We start from the raw sequence: 23,467 nt of genomic DNA on the forward strand, positions 1-23,467 counted from the left end.
ATCTGAAACAGGCTCCAGGCTCTGAGCTGTCAGCACAGAGCCCGATGCGGGGCTCAAACTCACAGACCGCGAGATCATGACCTGAGCCGAAGTCAGAAGCTCAACTGACTGAGCCACCCAGGCACCCCAAAATAAATATATTTTAAAAAGATCAGGTAGTGAGAAGTCCTCTGCAGAGAATTTAAGTAGGGTTATCATAGAAGTCGCTTTTTCTTTAAATATGAAATGCTTCACGAATTTGCGTGTTATCCTTGCGCAGGGACCATGCTAATCTCTGTATAGTTCCAATTTTAGTATATGTGCTGCCCAAGCAAGTGCTAGAGGCCGCTTTTAAAAAACAGGCCTGACTGCTTTCAACAAGAGCAAAATTATGGAAAGAGCCCAAATGTCCATCAACTGATGAATGGATAAAGAAGATGTGGTTTATATACACAATGGAATACTACTTGGCAATGAAAAAGAATTAAATCCTGCCATTTACAGCAATGTGGATGGAATAGGAGGGTGTTAGGCTTAGTGAAATAAGTCAGTCAGAGAAAGACAGATATCCTATGTTTTCACTCATATATAGAACTTGAGAAACTTAACAGAAGACCATGGTGGGTGGGAAGGGGAAAAAAATAGTTACAAACAGCGAGGGAAGGAGGCAAACTGTAAGAGACTCTTAAATACAGAGAACAAACTGAGGGTTGGTGGAGGGGGTGGGGGAAAGGGGAAAATGGGCGATGGGCCTTGAGGAGGGCACTTGTTGGGATAAGTGCTGGGTGTTGTAAGCAATGAATCACGGAAATCTAACCCCAAAACCAAGAGCACATGGTATACACTGTATGTTAACTTGACAATAAATTACGTTAAGAAAAAAAAAAAAGAAAAGAAAAGAAAACAGGCTTGAGCAATGGCAACTTGATCAAGGCAAAAGGGCCCCTAACGACCACTTGGCTGAATACACAGGCCCATCAGGCGGCCCACATCAAAATATCTATAAGCCCTAGCTCACCAATGGGCTATTTATATCCAGGCAGTTACCAAAAAGGGGAAAATTTCATATGTGCCCGTGTCTCCTCACCTTCTTGCTTTAAATACAACCTCCACCCACTGCCTCCTTGCGGACAGTCTCTCCTTTGCAGTCCTGCCTACCCATCCCTTGCAGTGTATTCAACAAACTTCTTTTTTGTTGTGCTTTGGGTGAGCCCTTTCACCGTCCATGCCACCATCTTCCACACAATCATCGCCTCACATTTGGGGGCCGCCATCCGACTGGGCAGAGAGACACCGTGCGTTATGTGGTAGAAATACTGGGTGGCTACTTTAGACTGGATAGCCAGGAAAGTCCCTTAATATTTAGACTGAGGTCTGAATAGCATGAAGAATCCAGCCTTGTTAAGCTACTAGAGGTGAGGCAAGCATTCTTTATTTATAATTCTTTATTTACAAGTTTATTTATTTATTTTGAGAGAGACAGAGACAATATGAGTGGGGGTAGGGGCAGAGAGAGGGGTAGAATCCCAAGCAGACTCTGCACTGTCTTCCTGATGTGGTGCTAGAACTCATGAAACTGAGATCATGACCTGAGCTGAAATCAAGACTCAGTTGCTTGACTGACTGAGCCACCTAGGCTCCCCCGCAGGCATTCTATGGGGAGGGAACAGCTAAATGCAGAAAGTCCTAGGACTGTTAAATAGATTGGCTGGTTCAAGGAACAGAAAGAAGGCCAGTGAGGCTGGAGTGTAGTGGGGAAGGGGAAAACTATTATGAAATAATGTTATTTTACTTTATTATTTTTTATTAAAGAATAATTGACATACAATATCGTATTAGTTTCAGGTGTACAACATAGTTGGTTAGAAATTTATATGCATTATGAAATGGTCACCACAAAATCTAGCTACCATCTGTCACCATACAAAGTTGTTACAATATTATTGATTATATTTCCTATGCTGTACATTACCTCCCCCTCTTATTCATTTTACAACTGGAATATTGTACCTCTTAATCCTTCACTTATTTTGTCTATCTTCCCACCCCCATACATATTATTTTAAATGTGAGGGGAAGTCATGGAGCGCAGTGAGTCGCAGAATGACTTGACCTGATTGACGGTTTTGAAAGATCACGATAGTAGCCAGTGGAAAAAGGAATGCCAGGGTCAAGAGTGAAAGAAATGAGACTTTGCGAGACTGATGTAGTGACCCAGGTGAGAGGTAATAGTGACTTAAACTGGGATGGCAGTGGTGGAGGCAGTGAGAAGTGGTGGATTCAGTATTGATCTTGGAGATTTAGTCAAAAGGATTTGCTGATGAATTAGAAGGATTGGAAATTGGTAGGGAGATGGAGTGGGGGGAAGAGAATGAAAGAAGGAATAAAAAAACTCCTAGGTTTGGTTTTTTTGTTTTGTTTTTGTTTTTGTTTTTTTGACTTGAATAGTATGGTGGATGGTGATGCTTACCGATGTGGATAAGACTGAGGGAGGAGAGCTATGGTCCTGGATGCTGTTACCTAGGGGGAGTGTATAGGAACAGAAAAGAGCCCAGGACCAAGCCCTGGACTCTCCCCAGCAACTTAAGGTCTGGCTGGGGAGAAATCAGCAAATGAAAATGAGAAAGGGTGGTTTGTCAATCAGGTAGGAAGAAAACCAGCATAGTGTGCTTTCTTTTCAAGCAAGAGAAGTTTTAAGAAAGAAGCATTGGTTTGACTTGCTACTAAGTTTCAAGAAGGAAACAGTGGTTTCATTTGCTTCTTCATTTGGAGCAGAGTCAGTAACAGAAAAATCATTCTTAGCTTTGGAAATACAGAGGTCTGGTTATGTCACAAAAAGTCTTAAAAGAACAATGGGTATGGTTGCTTGTTTGGAATAGGTTAAGGAGGAATTATGAAGTAGGAATTAAATGTAGAATATTAGAGACAAATCTTTCAAAGAATCTTCCTGTGAGGGGAGCAGAGACATGGGGTAGTGTAAGGGGTCAAGGTAGGTAGTTTTTTGTTGTTGCTTTTTTAAATGTTTATTTTTGGGAGAGAGAGCAGGTGAAAGCAGGGGAGGGGCAGAGAGAGAGGCAGAGGACCTGAAGTGGGGTCCAAGCCGACAGTAGAGAACTGGATGCAGGGCTTAAACTCATGAACCATGAGATCATGACCTGAGCCAAAGCCAGAGGCTTAACCAACTAAGCCACCCAGGTGCCCCTGTTGTTGTTTTTAGTTAAAATAGAAACCAGAACATGTCTGTGTACAGATGGAAATGACCCAGTAGAAGAGGAAAAACTTATGAGGTAGGAGCAAGAAAGGATAATTGGTGGAGCAAAGCTCTGGGGAAGGAAAGAGAAGAAAGGATCTGGAACACAAATGGAGGGTTTGCTTTTAACAGTATCAAGACCACTTCACGAAGAGGAGAATTTGGAACTGAGAAGACAGGGTGTTAGATGGAAAATGTGGATTACATTTTGAAAAAGTGGCTGAGATGGGGCGCCTGGGTGGCTCAGTCAGTTAAGTGGCCGACTTCAGCTCAGGTCATGATCTCGCGGTCTGTGAGTTCGAGCCCCGCATCGGGCTCTGTGCTGACAGCTCAGAGCCTGGAGCCTGTTTAGGATTCTGTGTCTCCCTCTCTCTGACCCTCCCCCGTTCATGCTCTGTCTCTCTCTGTCTCAAAAATAAATAAACGTTAAAAAAAAAAAATTAAAAAAAAAAAAGAGAAAGTGGCTGAGAAGTGACAAAAATAGTGGAAGAAAGGAAGACAATGAGCCATGAACAAATGAAGAGGGAGTTACTAGGGTGATGACATCTTGGTGTAGTAGCAGTTGGCAGTACTTTAAAAAAGCTTGGGTTTTTGAAGGAAAAAGAGAAATGATTTGGAGGAACATGAAGAGCAGGTTTGAAGATTAAAAAAAAAAAAAACTGTGAGAAGTAAAACAATCTCCTCTACTTGGAAAGTTGCAAGAGAGGTAATTTTGCCAGGTGATAAACCAGTTTTCAGTTGGAACAGGAAGTTGATGGGAACATTTAGAGAAGAGGTGAAGAATAAAGGGGAAATGACTGTTAGCAGATGTTGAAATCTAAAGTGTGGAGTGAAATGGTTAGAATGGTTGGTGAAAAGTGGACGCTGAATCAGATTAATGGAAGTAGTGGGTAGCATGGAGATGCTAATCAGGGTAATGGTGTATGACCTGGAGGCTACTGGTTGTGAATGAGTGAAAAGGATTATAAAGCTCAAGGGAATTATCTATTTTGTAATCTCTAGGGAGGGAGGGAAGGTGGGTAAACTGTTTAAGATGAATAATATAAAGCTACACAAACTGTTTTCTCTTGCAGGTCTCAAGGTATGCAGGCTATTGGGTTAGAACTGCTAATTTTTCATTTAGGATTTTTGCATTTACAGTTATAAAATACTCTATAGATTTTCTTCTGGTGTTATGATTATTAGGTTTCTTGTTTGTTTTTTATTTTTAGAGAGAGAGAGCTAGAGTGGGGGAAAGAGGAAGAGGGAGGGAAAGGAGGGCAAGAGAGAGGGGGAGAGAGAGAGAGAGAGAGAGAGAGAGAGAGATTCATAAGCAGGCTCCATGCTCAGGAAGGAGCCCCACAAGGGGCTTGATCCCATGATCCTGGGATCATGACCTGAGTGGAAATCAAAAGTGAACACTCAACCACTGAGCCACCCAGTCCTCCTGATTGATTTGGTTACAGGATTTGATTATCTTTCAAAACAAGCTGGTATTTTTCCAAGTATTTTCACACTCTGAAACTATCTGGTCTAGTGTATTTTGGTGTATAGGGTCATCTCTGATTACACTTTTAATTGTAATTTTATGTAACTCAGATTTTCTACATTTTGAGCTTTTTTGTTTGTTTTTAAGTTTACTTATTTTGAGACAGAACGCAAGTGGGGTTGCAGAGGATCCAAAGCAGGCTCTGTGATGACAGCAGTTAGCCCCATGCAGGGCTGGAACTTATAAACCAAGATATCATGACCTGAGCTGAAGTCAGACACAACCAACTGGGCCACCCAGGCGCCCCCTGATTTGGTTATTATTAGTAGTAATACAAGGAGGTTTTTTTCCTCCTATTTGTACTTCTTGAGCCAACTTTTTTTTTTTTTTTTTTTTTTTGGTGCCAATTGTTTGAATGAACATTTTCCCTACTCCTATTTCTGTACTAGTAGAATTCCATTTGAGACTCTGGAAAGCCCTACAGCAAAGGGCACACGGGAGAATTGATGAAGTGGCTAAAACTGGAAAAAGGGAACTTTAAACGGATTCACTTCAAGAAAGTTTGCAGCTAAGAACATATAACCTGCCTACTCTGAGGTTTCATTTGTGGAAATCCGTGCAAAGGTCTCAGTGTTTAGAATACAACCTATTGGGCAAAGGGGGTGGAAAGCTAACTCAATTGTTAGAGCACTGAGTGCTTGGCAATTTTCGTAAGCTATTCCCAAGTGATAACTTGAAGTGGTACCACCAAAGGAGTACAATACTGTACCCAGGGCTCGTTGGGAAAAGTACTAGGTTTAACAAAAGCTGAAAAGATGTTTAAAATTAGTTAAAATATAACCCTTTTAAGTCTCCTACATACTAGTTATGTGAAACAAAACTGCAGCGGATGGTGGAAATTTCCCGTTTCCTTAACAACACAAACTGGATTCCCTGCCAGTCGGATACATCCCACCCAAATCCAGTTCAAGAGTGCCACACTTTTTCCAGCCTTTTCACAACTACCTTCCTAAGTGGAGTTTCCCGCCATTTCACTTCAACGAATGAAAGGTTTCTCCTTCCCAGATTCTCCACTCGTGGGAGGCCCGAGCCTACGCGGCTTCCCACTCAGGCGAGCGGCGGAACGCCAAGCGCAGTAGGCTGCATTACGATCCCGGCGACTGAGCAATAAAGGTGACAGCCCAAGCTGTACAAGTGCTCAGCATCCGACGAAAACCCGGAGGCGACAACACCCACGGCAGAGCGGAAAGCCCGGCAGGGCAGCGCGCGGGCCCAGTGCCCGCGCACGGAGGATGAAGCTCGGCCGTTGCCGGTAGGAGCGAGGGTTGGGGGCGGGTTTGCCCCAACCCGACTCCGGATTGGTCAGGCCCAGAGAGCCGAATGACGACAGCCAAGGAGAACGTCTGATTTGTGTGGTGGGCGCGGGCAGGCGGGGAAGCGCATTGCGCAGGCGCAGCTGCTCGGCTCCTCTCGCCCTAGAGCCCCGGCCCAGCTCTCGCGGACAAGTCCCGACATCGCGTGCCCCCCCTCCGGGACCGCCTCCTCCCCCCTCTCGGCGTCGTCGAAGGTAAACAATAGTTGGCCGGCGGGCGCGGAGTGTGTCTCCCGCCGCCAGATTCGGCGGGCTGCGTGGGACCGGCGGGATCCCGGCCAGCCGGCCATGGCGGGGCTGTACTCGCTAGGAGTGAGCGTCTTCTCCGACCAGGGCGGGAGGAAGTACATGGAGGACGTTACTCAAATCGTGGTGGAGCCCGAGCCGACGGCTGAAGAAAAGCCCCCGACGCGGCGGTCGCTCTCTCAGCCGTCGCCTCCGCAGCGGTCACCGTCGACTCTTGCTGGCAGCGAAGTCTCGGGGAGAGGCCCGGCGGCGGCAGCCCGAGAAGCTCGCGACCCTCCCCCGGACTCCGCGGCCTCACCAACTCCCGGTCGCTGCTGCCGCCGCCGTTCCTCAGTGGCATTTTTCGCCGTGTGCGACGGTCACGGCGGGCGGGAGGCGGCACAGTTTGCCCGGGAGCATTTGTGGGGTTTCATCAAGAAGCAGAAGGGATTCACCTCGTCCGAGCCGGCGAAGGTTTGCGCTGCCATCCGCAAAGGCTTCCTAGCTTGTCACCTCGCCATGTGGAAGAAACTGGGTAAGTTCGCTGGCTTGTTTGTCTCTTCTTCGTGCAGTTGAGGGCTCTTATAAGAGCGCCAGCCCCGAGTGGGCCCCCGGCACCCAGATCGCTACAAAGTGCACCTTGGTTGTAAGTGAAGTCTCTCCTAGGTTGAATAGCGCTTTCGAGGGTGGAGGGTCGGGCGAAGTGGCTTTGGGAAAGATCGGATCGCTGTCTCCCCGCAGTCGGCCCGCGCTTAATTTCCACCTTCCAAGGACCCAGGGAAGCGGTCCTCTCCCAGCGTCACTTTGGTGGCAGCCTGCGGAAATGTGTTTGAAACCTGGCGCCAGATTTTGGCCAAAAGATGAACTGAAAATACGTTGTTACCTGGGCCACGCGCAAAGGAAGCGGGAGACGGCAAAAATGAGAGTGCTTCCCAAGAATCTGTCATAATTTTGCTCTGGAAGGACTTGTCCCTGTCGGTTGCCTCCTACCGGTGGTGTCGGTTCACCAAATTGACCCCGGGTGGTTGGTAGTTGAAGTATACTGCAGACTAATTTAATAAGGTTAAATGTAATTATCCAACGAGTTAAGTCTTGGGAGGAATTCGGTTGCTTATCATCAAATGTTTTAAAGATCTTTATGCTTATACTGCTTATGGGAAAAAAAAAAAGCGGGGAATGCATTGCTATGTCTCAAACTGGCCCCGCCTTAGGCGTGTGTGTTAAATTCGACTAGGGCTTTTTAAAAGTATACTTTTTTTTTTTTTTTTTTTAATAGTTGCCTTAGCTAAGCCATCAGATAATTCTCACCAGTTCTCACTTTTACTACTTAAAAGTTGTAACTGCCGGTCAAAGTAACAGGAGAAATTACTGATATGCTAAAAGGAAATAGGTTTATTTTTAAAAATTCAGCAGAGTTGTAGTTTCCTCTAAGCTTTAAATGTTTTCTAAAGCAGCCATTGTTTCTGTACCCAACATGCGTTATACAGAGTTATAGGCGCTTATCCATTACTCCGAATGAATGGCATGAGCTTTTTTTTAGAGAGAGGATAATAACCTCTGTCATTTAAAAAATTCTCTTGTTTGTGGTAGCATAATATTGCTTTATTTTCGGCAGCGGGACAGGGGGATAGAAGAGTGTAAAAATTGGTCAAATAAAGAACAGTTTTTATAAGGTATTGTCAGAGTTGTAGACTAGCTTCTTTCAAAGTCTGTTTTCTATTTGTCTGGCTTTCTGCCAAGAATTGTTTGATTGACTCATAGAACAGCCAGTCCTCCTGTCAGAGGCGTTTCCCATCCAATCCCAGAGGCCCCTATTATTTGTTTTGTTTTCGTGTAGGCAGAGCAGAGCTGGAAAGCGCTGCAGTATATTCCAGAAATATGTCATTTCATTGCCTACAGGGCAGCTAGGAGTGGACATCAAGATAGAGGAAGATTAGACACAAAGAAGTATTTAGAGGCCTATTTATTTTGCAGTACACTTGGAGCAGCATGAGTGTGCCATATATTTGAACTAAAAGTATAAAGTATAAACCTTGTTACTTGAGCATTTTTTTAATAAGGCAGGGACAATGCTGTCAAATGTGAATGTGTATGTTTTTTGACATACACATACTTTTTAAATCAGACTTTCACTCTTATGAGGCATAGTTTAGAGCCTTATACACCAAACGGATGTTAAAGTTTGCTTTGTTCCACAGCTAAGCCTTGTACTCAAAACTTGAAAAAAAAAATATTGGGGTGCCTGGGTTGCTCAGTAGGTTAAGTTGCCTGGGTTGCTCAGTAGGTTAAGTGTCCAACTTCGGCTCAGGTCACGATCTTGCTGTTTTTGAGTTCCAGACCCTGCATTCAGGTCTCTGCTGTCAACACAGAGCTTGCTTTGGATCCTAGGTTCCTGTCTCTTTCTTCCCCTCCCCCACTAATTCCCTCTCTGTCTCTCAAAATAAATAAACCTAAAAAAAAGGAATATGCTGAGTATATGAAAGTCTTGACACAGGAGTTGCAGATTTTTTTTTAAGTTTATTTATTTTGAGAGAGAGAAACAGAGGAGGGACAGAGAGAGGGAGAGAGAGAATCTCAAACAGGCTATGCGCTGTTAGCTCAAACTCATGAACTGTGAGATCGTGAACTGAGTGGAAATCAAAAGTCAGATGCTTAACTGACTGAGCCACCCAGGCACACCCAGGAGATAAAGGTTGTTAGAAAAAAATTGTTCTTCAGTCCCAAATTCATGGATGGCCCCTCATTTTCTATATAAATGAACTGCGTTTATAATTTATAGGGTAAGCCCTTCCCAGTCCAACTTTAGACTCTTTATTCAATTTTATTTGTTACCCACATTTCTATTACATTAGTCTTTTCACCGTCCCAGAGCACATTGAAATACTCCATTTTCTTGAATTCTCCCCCAAAAAAGAAAACTGAAAAATAAACTCCTCTAAGTTTCTAAGTCAATATGTTTTCTTCTGTGAAGGTTTCTGTTTCTTTTGGAATTAAGCATCCTTTGTTTCTACTTTTGTAGTGCTCCCTAGGTTATAGCAGTGGTTCTCAAACTTTCTGCTCTCAGAACCCTTTTTACTCTTAAATGATTGAGGACCCTGAAGAGCTTTTGTTTATGTGGACTACATCCATTATATTTGCACTGTGAGAAATTAAAACTGAGAACATTTAAAAATACTTATTAACCTATTAAAAGTAAATCAAATGTATGTTAATACATTTAAATGAACATATTCATAATTCATCATATTCATTATTCAATAAATAGTCATTATTAATATATAATTAAAATTTTTTTTAACGTTTATTCATTTTTGAGAGACAGAGTGTGAGCGGGGGAGGGACAAAGAGAGAAGGAGGGACAGAATCTGAAGCAGGCTGGAGGCTCTGAGCTGTCAGCACAGAGCCCGATGTGGGGCTTGAACTCATGAACCATGAGATCATGACCTGGGAGGCTTAACTGACTGAGCCATCCAGGCACCCCAATATATAATTTAAGTGAAAATGCTTTTTTCTGAAATAAGAAATATTGAAATAAATATTCTCATATCTGTTTCTGCATTCAGTCTATTGTGTTGGGTTTTCTGGTTGAAGTATATAAAGAAAAGGCAACCTCACATATATAATAGGATAAGGGAGGAATAGTTTAGTGGTGTTTTCAGATAATTGTGGATATCCTACACCAAAGTGATAGTTTCTTAAGGTTGGTAAAAATGGAATCTGAAACCTGATTGATTGGTCTGCCTTGCACTTTGAATGAATCATGAATCATTACCCGTGTGTAATTTATGACATGGTACATTAGTCATTTGGGAAATAATCACTGAATTATGCCGATTTTCGAAATATTGACATTTTATTATGCAATATGAAAATATCACATTTGTTAATATTCCTGATCTCATCAGAAAAGTCTTAAGATTGGGAAGCTATCAAGTTCACTGTAGTGAATACACATTTTCCAAAATGTGAGTTTTTAAGCAGCAATTAGAAATTCATCGCTGGCAGGGCACCTGGGTGGCTCAGTTAGTTAAGCGTCCAACTCTTGATTTTGGCCCAGATCATGATCTCACGGTTCATGAGTTTGAGCCCCAAATTGGGCTCTGTGCTGACAGAGCAGAGCCTGCTTGGAATTCTCTCTTTCTCTCTCTCTCTCCCCCTCCCCCACTTGTGCTCTCTTGCTTTCTCAAAAAAAAAGAAAAAGTTTATCACTGGCAACAAATACTGCCAGTTGTTTTTCTTGAAGTCAAGAGCTCACTTTGTACATATTGTTTACTTTTTATTTATTTTTTAATGTTTTTAAATTTATTTTTAAGTGAGACAGAGAGCACAAGCAGGGAAGGGCAGAGAGAAAGAGAGGGAGACGCAGAATCTGAAGAAGGCTCCAGGCTCTGAGCTATCAACACAGAGCCCAATGCAGGGCTCCAACTCACCAGCTGTGAGATCATGACCTGAGCTGAAGTTGGATGCTCAACCGACTGAGCCACCCAGGTGCCCCTTGTTTATTATTTTTTTAAGTTTATTTTATTTGAGAAAGAGTGTGCTTGGGCACATGCATGGGGAAGGGGCAGAGAGAGAATCCCAAGCAGGCTCCATGCTGTCAGTGCAGAGCCTGATATGGGGCTTGAACTCACGAACCGTGAGATCGTGACCTGAGCAGAAATCATTAGTCCGACGTTTAACCAACTGGGTCACCCAGGCGCCCTTCACTTTGTTCATTTTGAAGAAAATGTATGTCAAATGCCCAAGTGTTGTTAATATAGTTTATCAGTATTGCAAGTAAAAATGATGGTCCGTGAAAAATGGGCTAGATCATTTCATAACTCACAGAGTCAAAGGTACTTTTCCTCTAGACAGGCATAATATGCAACAGAAGCCTGTTGTATGTACTTCCCTTTCTCTACAGAATATAAAAAGACATGTGTTCATGGGTGGAGGCTTAATAAAATTAATTTTTTATTGCGACATCAAGGACATTAAGTAAAACTGGTTTGGTTCCCCCCCCCCCCCGACCCACCTCCCCCCCCACTTGGTTTTTTTTTTTTTTAACTGTAAGTGGGTGGCTATGGAGAATACAGAGACTACTAATTCAGTTTGGTGTCACTGCCTTGATTCCTGCTAAGGCACCAGCAGTTTTACAAACCACTGCTTTTGAACCATCAGTTCAAATGTCAACACAGTGAAAAGGGCAAATAAGCTCTTAGAATTATTATGAAAAGAGTTTGGCTTTGTGAAATCCCGGTAAAGATCACACAGACAATTGTGAGATGACCATTATGTTTTTTTCTGTCTTTCAGGTAAATTTTGAGGTCTTTTGGTTGGGCATGCCTTACATACTTCATAATTAATCTCTTAGAGCTGATTTCTTGCTTAAAGTAGCTGCTAGTTTAGTTGAATTTCTGTGGGTGAAATGATTAAATTGGATTTTTTATTTCTATTTTTTAATACAAAATTTTTTCCCATTTAAAAAATTGTGGTAAAATACATACAAGATTTACCATTTTAGCCAATTTTATGTATACAGTTCAGTATACTCACAGTATTGTGCAACCATCACTATTGTCCATTTTCAGAATTTGTTCATCCTCCCATACAGAAACTGTAATCATTAAACAGTAATTCCCTATTACCCTCATCCCTAGCCCCTGGTAACGTCTGTTTTACTTAGTGTCACTATGAATTTACCTATTCTAGGTACCCCGTATAAGTGGAATCATGTAATATTTGTCTTTTTGTGTCTTATCTCACTTAGCATAATGTCTTTAAGGTTCATCCAGATTATAGCCATGTATCAGGATTTTTTCCTTTTTAATGGTGAATAATATTCTATCCTGTGTATATATGACATTTTGTCTATCCATTCATCTGTTGATAGACATTTGGGTTGTATCCACCTTTTGGCTAGCATGGATAATGCTGCTGTGAACATAGGTTTGTTTGATTCTGTTTTCATTTCTTTTGGGTAGAAACCCTAGAAATGGAATTAAAGTCATTTTTTTTCATATTATTTTCTTATTTTCTTTACTCTTTGTTCCCAAGTTATAATACGTACCTAATTTATGTGTATTCACATGTATGCGTTATTCTTGTGTTATGCTCGCCTTCTAAGAAATAATGTTTTAAAGTTTGTGCTTTAAAAATTTTTTTTTAATGTTTATTTTTTGGGGGGGGGGGACATTTTAGAGAGAGAGAGAGAGACAGACAGAGGCACAGAATCCAAAGCAGTCTCCAGATCTGAGCTGTCAGAACAGAGTCTGACGCCGGGCTTGAACTCATAAACTGTGAGATCATGACCTGAGCCTAAATCAAGAATCTGATGCACAACTGACTGAGCCACCTAGGTGCTGCTGAAGAATAGGTTTGGCAGATAGTTTTCATTTTCCTTAAATTTAGAAATGAGACCAACACTGAAAGAGAATGGGAGGGATAGAAGGAAAGATAAGGGAAAGTGTGATAGAATTAAATTTGAAGAAGAGTTCTCTTAAATCAGAGAATTTTAAACCTGTATCTTTATTTTGGTTTGGTATTTCTGTTTTTACTTTCAAGGACCTTCACCTTCTCACACATCACATGTTCGAAAGAGTTTGCCATATTTATCCAGTACTAGATTTTTTCTATTTTTGTCAATCATTTCTTTCGATCAGTATTAGATAATTTCTGTTACCACATGTTTTGGCATATATCAGTAGTTCATTCCTTTTTATTACTGAGTAGCATTCCATTGTGTAGATACACCACAATTTGTTTATCCATTCACCTACTGATGGACATTTGGGTTGTCTTCAGTTTTGGCTATTACAAATGTGTAAGGCTTTACAGTAGAAAGGCCACTAATAAATGTAGCAGGAATGATAGAGAATCATGTTTAGTAACCATCATAATAATGATTCAATCAGGAGACATAAGTGAATGCTAAAACTAGTGGGTGAAAATTTGAGGAACAGAATTATATTAGTTTCTTAAAGGTGTTATAATAAATTAGCATGAATTGAGTAGCTTAACATAACAGAAATTTACTCTTTTATGGTTCTGGAGGTCTGACATCTGAAATCAAGGTGTTAGCCTCTGTTTTGGAAGCTCTGAGGGAGAATCTGTTCCATGCTCTCTCCTAGCTTCTGGTGGCTTCCAGCAATCCTTGGCATTTCTTGGCTTGTAGATTTATCACCTAGTTGCCACCGTCTTTTTTTTTTTTTTAAGATTTTATTTTTAAGCAACTTTTTTTTTTTTTTTTTTAGGTTTATTTATTTGAGAAAGAGAAAGAGAGGGGACAGGGAGAGAGGGCGTACACACAGTGGGGAGGGCCAGATTGAGGGAGAGAGAACATCCGAAGCAGAGTCCACGCTGTCAGTGTAAGACTGATGTGGGGCTTGAACTTGTGGACCGTGAGATCATGACCTGAGCTGAAATCAGAAATCCATTCGGATGCTTAACTGAGCCATCCAGGCACCCCTGTTTTAAAGCATTGTGTACACACAAAGTGGGGCTGGAACTCACAGCCCTGAGATCAAGAGTTGTGTGTTCCACTGACTGAGCCAGCCAGGAGCCCCATCCACCATCTTTATATCCCTTTCTCTGTGTCTTCTTCCCTTCTCTTTTAAGGGCACTTGTTCCCTTTAAGGGCACTAAATCCAAAATTTAGGGCCCAGTCTAATCCAGGATGATCTCTTAAGATCTTTAACCTAATTACACCTGTAAAGATCTTTTTCCCAAATAAGGTCACATTCACAGGTTCAGGGTGGACCTATATTTCATTCAACCCACTACAAGGATTTTTTACATGGTCTCAGATTATCTTCCCACAAAATACTTATTAATTACAAGAGGAAAAAGATTAGAGTGGAGAAACCTGGTAGACACGACCTTAAGTGACCAAAGGTAGCGTTATTTTAATGAATAAGTTGAGATTGCATACTGCCAGCAATGAGAAGATATTTAACACTTCTGTGTTATTCCTGCCAAAAATGCATAATCTGAATACAAACATGAGGAAACATGAAACAAACCCAAATGGAGAGACATTCTTGAAATGATTGATCTAGTACTCTTAAAAAGCATCAAGGAAACAAGAATTTTTCCAGATTGAAAGGCTAAAGAGATATGAGTAAATATAATAAAGAGGTCCTGAATTTTATCATTTTATTATAAAGCATATTGTTAGGATAATTGATGAAAATTTGAATGAGATCTGTAGATTAGTTGGTAGTATGGTATCTGTTAATTTCCTGATTTTGATGGTTGATTGTGGACCTGTAGGAGAATGCCCTTGTTTATAGGAATTAGATACTGTGATAGTACTTGGGAGTGATGGGATATACTGTTGGCTATTTAGTCTCTATCTGTTCAAGAACAAGAAATTCTCTGAATTATTCATGCATAATTACTTCATTTTATGCAAAAAAGAAAAAAAGTAAATCCAAAGAAACAGGTCTCAGAAAGATCAGAAGCCTGGGTATCTCCAGGAATTTAAGTAGCAGTTTCATCAGGGCCCTGCTGCTGAATGCATACCAGATAGCCAAGTCTGTATTTATTTGTTTTACTAAAGAGGATAAATCAGAAACAGCAGTTGCATTTAGGATCACCACTGAATGTAATTCACTGTCGTTTTCTAAGAACTGTCAGAACTTTTGCAGTGGTCAAACTATAGAATTAAATATGTTGGATCCCTACCCCTGCTTTCATGTTTTAATGGTGCCAACCAATCTTTGTGATTCTTTGAGAGATGAGATAATGCTTTTCATTTACTATTTTGGAGGAGAGTATCATTGTTGGGGTGCTCTAAAATCTTAACACTTGGCCTCTTCAAGTATAATAGGCTTCCTGACTCGTCAATTAAGAGCTATGAGGAGAAGCTATTAGTTGCTGCAATTATTTGGGGACTAAACTAGCTGTGGCATAGGCTTGGGGTTCCACTGAGCCTGAGGTGGACTGGATTCAAAGTGCTATTTAGTACTTGGTCTCCATGAGCCTTAGCCCATGACCAGTGGACTGTGGTTGTGTTCTGTAGCTCCAGAATTATTATCTTAGAGCCATCGTTCATTAGTTACTCAATGATGTGGGTATTTCTCTTTCCTTGGTGTACAAGTACATGTAAATGGCCATATACCATTTTGAAGAAGGTTAATGATTTCTTTAATTAAACTAGGAAAAGTTTTTGGTTTTTGTTTTGTTTCTTGTTTTGTTTTGTTTTTGATTCTTTGAATCAAATAAGGCCTTGTGAGTGACCATTCTGGAGATGCATTTTTTTCCCTCTGCCCTGTTGTCAGTTAGGTAAGGTAACCCTACCAACTTTGCTTTGCGTTAACTACTCCTATCTAACTAGTTACTCCTATCTGATCTCTGTAACCTCATGGTTCTCTAATCCCTACACAGATCAAGGAACCCATTTTAGTTGCGGCTTCTTTGACTAATATTCTTGCCTCAAGAGAAGGGTCAATAAAATGTGTTTAAAAGATTTTAGTGTTGGAACGCTTGAGTGGCTCAGTTGGTTGAGTGTCCAACTTCAGCTCAGGTTGTGATCTCACAGTTCGTGAGTTTGAGCCCCACGTTTGAGCCCCCTGCTTTAGATTCTGTCTCTCTGCCCCTCCCATGCTCATGCCCTGTCTCTCTCTCTCAATAAATAAACATTAAAAAAATATTAAAAAATAGATTTTAGTGTTTACCTAATTCCTTTTTTTTCTTGAATTTTTAAAAATGTTTATTTATTTTTGAGAGAGAGAGAGAGACAGACAGCGTGGATGGAGGAGGAGCAGAGAGACAGGGAGACAGAATCGCAGGCTCCAGGCTCTGAGCTGTTAGCATAGAACCCGACACAGGGCTCCAACTCACAGACCGTGAGATGATAACCTGAGCCAAAGTTGGATGCTTAACTGACTGAGCCACCCAGGCGCCCTATGATACTGTCTTTTTAATATGCTCCTAGTTTTAAGTCATTTATTTTTAAATAATTTTTTGAATACATTTTTTAAAAAAGTTTATTTAGAGAGAAAGAGAAGAGAGAGGATCCCAAGCAGGCTCTGTGCTTCTAGTGCAGGGCCTGTTGTGGGGCTCAAACTCATGAACCATGAGATCATGACCAGAGCAAAAACCAACAATTAGACGCTTAATCGACTGAGCCACCCAGGCGCCCCTTTTATAAGTCATTGAAAAAAAATTTTTTTTAATGTTTATTTTTGACAGAGAGAGAGAGAGAGAGAGAGAGAGAGAGAGACATAGTCATAGTGTGAGCCGGGGGAGGGGCAGAGAGAGAGGGAGACACAGAATCCCAAGCAGGCTCCAGGCTCTGAGCTATCAGCACAGAGCCCAGCGCAGGGCTTGAACTCACGAACTGTGAGATTGTGTCCTGAGCTGAAGTCGGATGCTTAACCGACTGAGCCACCCAGGTGCCCTGTTAAGTCATTTTTTAAAAACTAAAAGATTAAAATAAAATGTAAAGTAGAAAACAAGGAACACTAATTATAAAGATATTGATTCCTTAGTATATAAATTTATTGCAGTTTTAATCAGACCTCAACAGGGTTTGTTATTTTAAATTTCCAACTTCTAAAGTTTTTTGGAATTTTTTTTTTAATGTTTTTATTTATTTTTGAGACAGAGAGAGACAGAGCATGAGCAGGGTAGGGACAGAGGGAGAGAGGGAGACACAGAATCCGAAGCAGGCTCCAGGCCCTGAGCTGTCAGCGCAGAGCCCGACACAGGGCTCGAATTCATGGACTGTGGGATCATGACCTGAGCCGAAGTCAGACACTCAACCAACTGAGCCACCCAGGCGCCCCATGGAAATCTTAAGATTGTTAAAAATAGAAGAAGAATTGGGGAATACTTAAATTCCTAATTATTGAAAAGAACCATAAATAGATTAGTAGGATGAGTCTAGAAATAGGTCTGAGGCAAAATGTAGCATATGATAAAAGGTGACTTTCAAATGATGAGAGCATGTTCAGTATTTTTAGATCATTGCAGAATATCACTTTGTACATATTAGTGTTTTTGACCAAAAAATGTGATTTAAATAATGTTAATATTATAATTTTGAATATTCTTTTTCTTTAAAGTTCTTTTTCTTCTTTTCCATCTTGTTTAGGTGCTTTTTGCAAACAGCTGGTAAATTTTAGGTAAATTTTGCTTTCTGAATGTGCTTAAGAACCTTTCTGGGAGTTCTCTCATTCATACTTACTGTGATAATTGTTTTTTGCAGCTAAGAACTTTAAAAAAAAATCTATTTTAGCTTATTTGAAAAGAAAAGGTTTTATGGGGGCGACTGGGTGGATCAGTTGGTTGAGTGTCCGACTTTGGCTCAGGTCATGATCTCGCAGTTCGTGAATTCCAGACCTGTATTGGGCTCTGTGCTGACAGCTCAGAGCCTGGAGCCTGCTTTGGATTCTGTCTCCCTCTCTCTCTGCCTCTCCTTCACTTGTTCTCTCTCTCTCTCTCTTTCATCTCTCTCCATCTCTCTCAAAAATAAATAAATGAAAGTTAAAAAAGAAAAGGAAAATTTTAAGCGGGAGCTGTAGTTAACCCACAAAATAATTGAAAGAAACATTCAACATACTGTAGGTTGAGCTTCTAGGAGTAATACCTGTGACCAAACTGGGAAAGTAGATGGGCTAGGGAGCTGTCTGCTGTGATCTATGCATGCAAAATTGATGCTTGCTTCCTGCTTTTTTGTTTTTGTTTTTTAACTTTAAACAAAATGTGAAATATAGCATACATATAAAAATGTCACGAAATGTAAATGTACACTTCAGTGAGTAGTTACAAAATGAGCTTTAAAAGTTAAGTAAGAGAACATTGCCTGTACAACAGAAGCCACATATGTCTTTTCTGATCTCATATTCTTATCTTCTCAAGGGGTAACCACTGTCCTGACTTTTGTGGTGATAGTTCTATAGCAATTTACTTATTTTTCTTTCTTTTTTCCTTTTTAAAAGAAAGTTTTTTTGAGAGAGCAAGCACAAGTGGAGAAAGAACAGAGAGAGAGGGAGGGAGGGAAGGAGGGAGGGAGGGAGGGAGGGGGAGAGGGAGAGGGAGAGGGAGAGGGAGAGAGAGAGAGAGAGAGAGAGAGAGAGAGAGAGAATGAATCCCAAGCAGGCTCTGTGCCCTACACTGAGTCTGACGTGGGGCCTGATTCCATGACCACAAAATCATGACCTGAGCCGAAATCAAGAGTTAGATGCTTAACCGACTGAGCCACCCAGATACTCCTTAAAGATTTTATTTTTAAGTAATCTCTTCACCCAACGTTGGGCTTAGACCCACAACCCCAAGATCAAGAGTCGAATGCTCCACTGACTGAGCCAGCTGCCCTGATTTACTTATTTTTCTCAATAGTTTTACTACTTATTTTAAAACATGATCGTTTTCTTTTGAAGAAAATCATGCGGTTTGCTTTTATCTCATGCTTCTTGTGAGATTCTTACATGTTACATGTAGTGTAGTCTATTGTAGTCTTTTGTCACATTGAAGGACATTTGGGTTGTTCCTCCTTTTCAGCCCACATGAATGATGCATCTCTGAACATTCATATGTATTGTGTGTATGTATATGTGTGTGTATATATATATATATATGCACATACACACATTGATTTATGGTATATGTCTAGGGATAGTGAGTAGTCAAAGTGTATACGTATATTTATTTTTGATAATGCCTAGATGTTTTCCCAAGTGGTTATATCAGTTTATACTCCCACCAGTAGTTGATAGAACATGTTGCTCCATATTCCTAATCACAGTTACTATTGTCAGACTTTTATTTATGTGATCTGGTAATTGTGTAGTGGAATCTCATTGTGGTTTTTATTTTATATTTCCCTGTTGATTAAAGAAGCTGAATACCTTTGCATGGTTTTTGTCTGTTTGGATTTCCTTTTATGCAAAAGGCCTGTTCAAGCCTTTTGTCCATTTTTTATTGCATAGTCTGTCTTATTGATTTGTTTTGTAGGAGCATTTTATATATTCTGGATACCATTCCTGTGGAATGTATATATATTACAAACTCCATTTTTTGAGATATCTTTTCGCTCTACTCATGGGATCTCCTGACAAGAATTCTTAATTTTGATGGTAGTACAGTTTCGCATTTTCTTTATATGGCTAGCCCATCTTTTGTCTTTAGGAAATCCTTCCCTATCTTGAGGTCATGAATGTACCTTCCTAAATATTTTCTAAGCAGCTTAAGCTTTACTTTCATATTAAGTCATTTGATGTACTTGGAATTGACTTTTTGTGCTTGGCATCAGGGACCCAAAATGTTTGGTAGTTTTGGGGTTATTTAAAGAGAGAGAGAGCAGGGGAGGGGCAGAGAGAGAAGGAGAGAGAGAATCTCAAGCAAGCTCTGCGTGGTCGGCCACCCAGACACCTGTTTTTTGTTTTTTGTTTTGTTTTAAATCTTGTTGCAATTTCATGTACTGGATGCTATCTTTACTGTTCGTGTATCAAGTGTTTATGCATGGGTCCGTTTCTGTGCTTACCATTCTCTTGTAAACCATACTTTGGTTTACAACTTTTCCATAAAAGTCTTGTTAGAGATTTGTTAGCCATGTTCCCAGATATATACCTTTTGCTGTTAATTGTGAGTGGTATTTTAAAAGTTACATTTTGTAATTTTTTTAAAAGTAAGAGAGAGAGAGAGAGAAAACGTGTGCCCCTGAGCAGCGGAAAGGGGCAGATGGAGAGACAGAATCCTAAGCAGTCTCCATGCTCAGCACAGAGCTGGATATAGGGCTCAATCCCACAACCCTGGGATCATGACCTGAGCCAAAATCAGGAGTCAGATAGATGCTCAACCAGCTGAGCCATCGGGCACCCCAACATTTGTAACACTGTAATTTTTTGTTGCTGGTTTACAGAAATAGCATTGATATTTTATATAACAATATATAACTGTACTGAACCTTATCAGTGCCAATAATCTATAGATTCTTAGGATTTTTCCACAGATTTTTTTTGGGGGGGGGCCTTTTTTGTTTGTATACTCCTCTTGATGCCTCTCAGGCTCTTTGCTTTTCTTAAATAATGGTCATAACAAAAACTAACATTTATTGAGCATTTACTGTGTGTCTAGTACTGTTGCAGTGGTTTTACATTGTGTGAATTTCTAGCTTCATCAGTATTGGTAGCTGTTCTGGTTTCCCTCAGCAGTTGTGAGGGCCATTATTTCATATGTTGCAAGCAGCCCTCTGCTGTGAGTGACAGGACATTCTGTGGGGTGGATTCCATCTGCTGGATGAGATGAGGAGATGCACTGTAGGATTCAAGAAATATCTTTTTAGCGTATGTAATATTGTAAAGAAAAGAACTCTAGGTAGGGGCGCCTGAGTGGCTCAGTGCGTAAGCATCCGACTTGATTTCAGCTCAGGTCATGATCTCACGGTCCATGAGTTCAAGCCCCGCATCGGGCTCTTTGCTGACAGCTCAGAGCCTGGAGCCTGGATTCGGTGTCTCCCTCTCTCTCCATTCCTCCCCTGCTCATGCTCTGTCTCTCAAAAGTAAATAAATGTTTTTTTTTTTTTTTTTTTAAAAGAAAAGAACTCTAGTTAACCTGAATACACTAGAGAAACCTTGTGGCTATGAAAGGTGTGTAGCACCCCATCCAGTTTTTTAGACCCTATTTCTTATCCCTCATCCCCTTTGAGCCCCTGTTGTCTCTATCTACAGATGCATCACTTCCCTTAAAAGAAAGGTATTATAATTACTGGCAGCTTAAGAACTAAAATGTTTCACCTTTTATTGTGCAGAAGTTTAGGCACTGACCTAGCTCCTGAAGTTTTAACTATATCTGCCAAACTTCTGCTATCTATTCCTGACACAGCTGCTGTCACTGTCTGTGAGTTTGAGCTTTTCTGGGACTCTTTTAACAGGGAAAACTGATGTATTGCTTTCTTTACTGACTGTGGTTTTTGCTTATGTTGGATTACAAGTTTTGCATTCTGATTTTTCCTTTAATGTAATTCCATTTCTTTAAAATTCTGGGGATTCCTCAGATTTGCTTATGCCCCTTCTCTGTGTTCATGACTGCTATGGACTTTTTCTAATACTTATATTCTGTCCTTTCAATGGGATTTTGGTGAGAATGTGACAGTGTTTGGATTCAGTTGGCTATCTTGAACCATAAATTGTAGTTTACTTAATATTACAGAATATTTCAAGTTTTTTAAAAGTTTATTTGAGAGAGCCAGAGCGCGCCCACAAGTGGGGGAGGGGCAGAGAGCGAATCCCAGGCAGGCTTTGAGCTTCAAGCTCACAAACCCTGAGATCATGCATGACCTGAGCTGAAATCAAGAGTCAGACCCTTAATTGACTGAGCCACCCAGGTGCCCCCAGAATATTTAGAGTTTTTCAATAACAATGAACTAGACATTTAAGATTTTGGAGTTAAATATATTGGGTCTCTGCCACTTGATATTGAGCAACTTTCTGAACTATTTCAACCTATTGATTTCCCTATTTGCAAAATAAAAATAATGGGAATAATTTTACCTGTCTTGGAGGTTTGCTGCAAGTATTATTTTAATTAAAAAAATTTTTTTTAATGTTTATTTTTGAGAGAGACAGACAGAGTGTGAGCGGGGGAGGAGTAGAGAGAAGGAGACATAGAATCTGAGGCAGGCTCCAGGCTCTGAGCTGTCAGCATGGGGCTCTAACCCACAAACCATGAGATCATGACCTGAGCTGAAGTTGGATGCTTAGCATACTGAGCCACCCAGGCGCCCCATGCACGTGTTATTTTGCTGTTTTTTTGTTTTTGTTTTTGCAAGTGGTTATTTTAGATTATACATGTAAAGCTCTTAGCACAGAACCTGGTATACAATAAGTGCTCAATAAAAATGTTATTTGTTAGATTACGAATATTCAAAACAGCTACTGCAAAAACAACTCAAGTAGCTTTTTTATGGAAATCTTTTCAAAGAGAAATTAATAAATAGATGCTAAGCTACTGGCTATAGAGGTATCAAAACTCTGAGGACATCCTTGCTGCTAAATGTAGTTAGGACTAAGACATTTGGAACTAGTTACTTTATCCTATAATATATTTTAAAAAAAATATTTATTTATTTTTGAGAGAGTGCAAGCGGGGTGGGGTTGGGAGAGGGGAGACAGAGGATCCAAAGTGGGCCCTGTGTTGACAGGCTGACAGCAGCAAGCCCAATATGGTGCTTGAACTCACGAATAGGGAGATCATGACTGGAGCCAGAGTCAGACTCTCAATCAACTGAGCCACCCAGCTGCCCCTATCCTGTAATATTTTTTTCCTAGTGTTGGTTTGATGGTTGTAATATAATTATATTATTTATAAAATTCATTAATATATTGATGAAGGAATTAACACAAGTTTTTTGAATAGCTTTAAAAATATTCTTAAATTTTATTCTATGCTAATTCAAGTCTTTTTTTTTTTTTCTAAATCAAGTCTGATTCAGCACATGTTGCCATTTTTATTCTGATACAATACTAATGTTTATATCTGGAAGAGTAAAATATTTTATTTCTTATTACAGCAGAATGGCCAAAGACTATGACAGGTCTTCCCAGCACATCAGGGACAACTGCCAGTGTGGTCATCATACGGGGCATGAAGATGTATGTAGCTCACGTGGGTGACTCAGGGGTGGTTCTTGGAATTCAGGATGACCCGAAGGATGATTTTGTCAGAGCTGTGGAGGTGACACAGGACCATAAGCCAGAACTTCCCAAGGAAAGAGAACGAATCGAAGGACTTGGTGGGAGGTAATCATTGTGCTGTTTTGTCTTTCCTCTCTTGGTTCTATTTAGTCCTTTTCTGCTTTACTATCCAGATTGACCTTTACTCACTTTTGAAGTTATTTTCTCAGTATTACATGTTTTTAGTTTGCCTAATAAAGTACCCATCTGTGTTCATACTTACCTCATTGTTTTGAATTGACTTTTTTTTTTTTTCTAATAATGGCTCCAGAGGGAAATCCTATTTTAATGGGAGTCAAGTAACACATACAAGGATTTACTGATCACCTTTTACATAAATACTGATCAGCATGACTTTCAGAATCTGAACAGAACAGCCCTTAGGATTCTGGAGTAGAACAGTTTGAATCTGGCTTTGAGAATAGAATTTTGTTACAGTTAACCTTCAGCTCTTTGTTTTATTTTTTTATTTAAAAAAATGTTTTTTAATGTTTTTATTTATTTTTGAGACAGAG

General features: G+C 40.5%; 1 protein-coding gene and 1 pseudogene across 1 annotated transcript in view; one reads left to right on the forward strand and one right to left on the reverse strand.

The window, feature by feature from the left end:
• Nucleotides 1–214: 214 nt before the first annotated feature.
• LOC132688714 (U6 spliceosomal RNA) lies at nucleotides 215–314 on the reverse strand (annotated as a pseudogene).
• A 5,809-nt stretch (nucleotides 315–6,123) lies between these two features.
• PPM1D (protein phosphatase, Mg2+/Mn2+ dependent 1D) overlaps nucleotides 6,124–23,467 on the forward strand; it is a 48,089-nt gene continuing 30,745 nt past the window's right edge. The window contains exons 1-2 of the mRNA XM_060647775.3: nucleotides 6,124–6,829; nucleotides 22,790–23,018. Of these exons, the coding sequence (XP_060503758.1) occupies nucleotides 6,358–6,829; nucleotides 22,790–23,018 (701 nt within the window). The 5' untranslated portion in view covers nucleotides 6,124–6,357. The remainder of the gene's footprint in view (nucleotides 6,830–22,789; nucleotides 23,019–23,467) is intronic.

The sequence above is a fragment of the Panthera onca genome, chromosome E1 (genome assembly GCF_046562875.1).
Source record: "Panthera onca isolate mPanOnc1 chromosome E1, mPanOnc1 haplotype 2, whole genome shotgun sequence".
Classification (NCBI taxonomy): Eukaryota; Metazoa; Chordata; class Mammalia; order Carnivora; family Felidae; genus Panthera; species Panthera onca.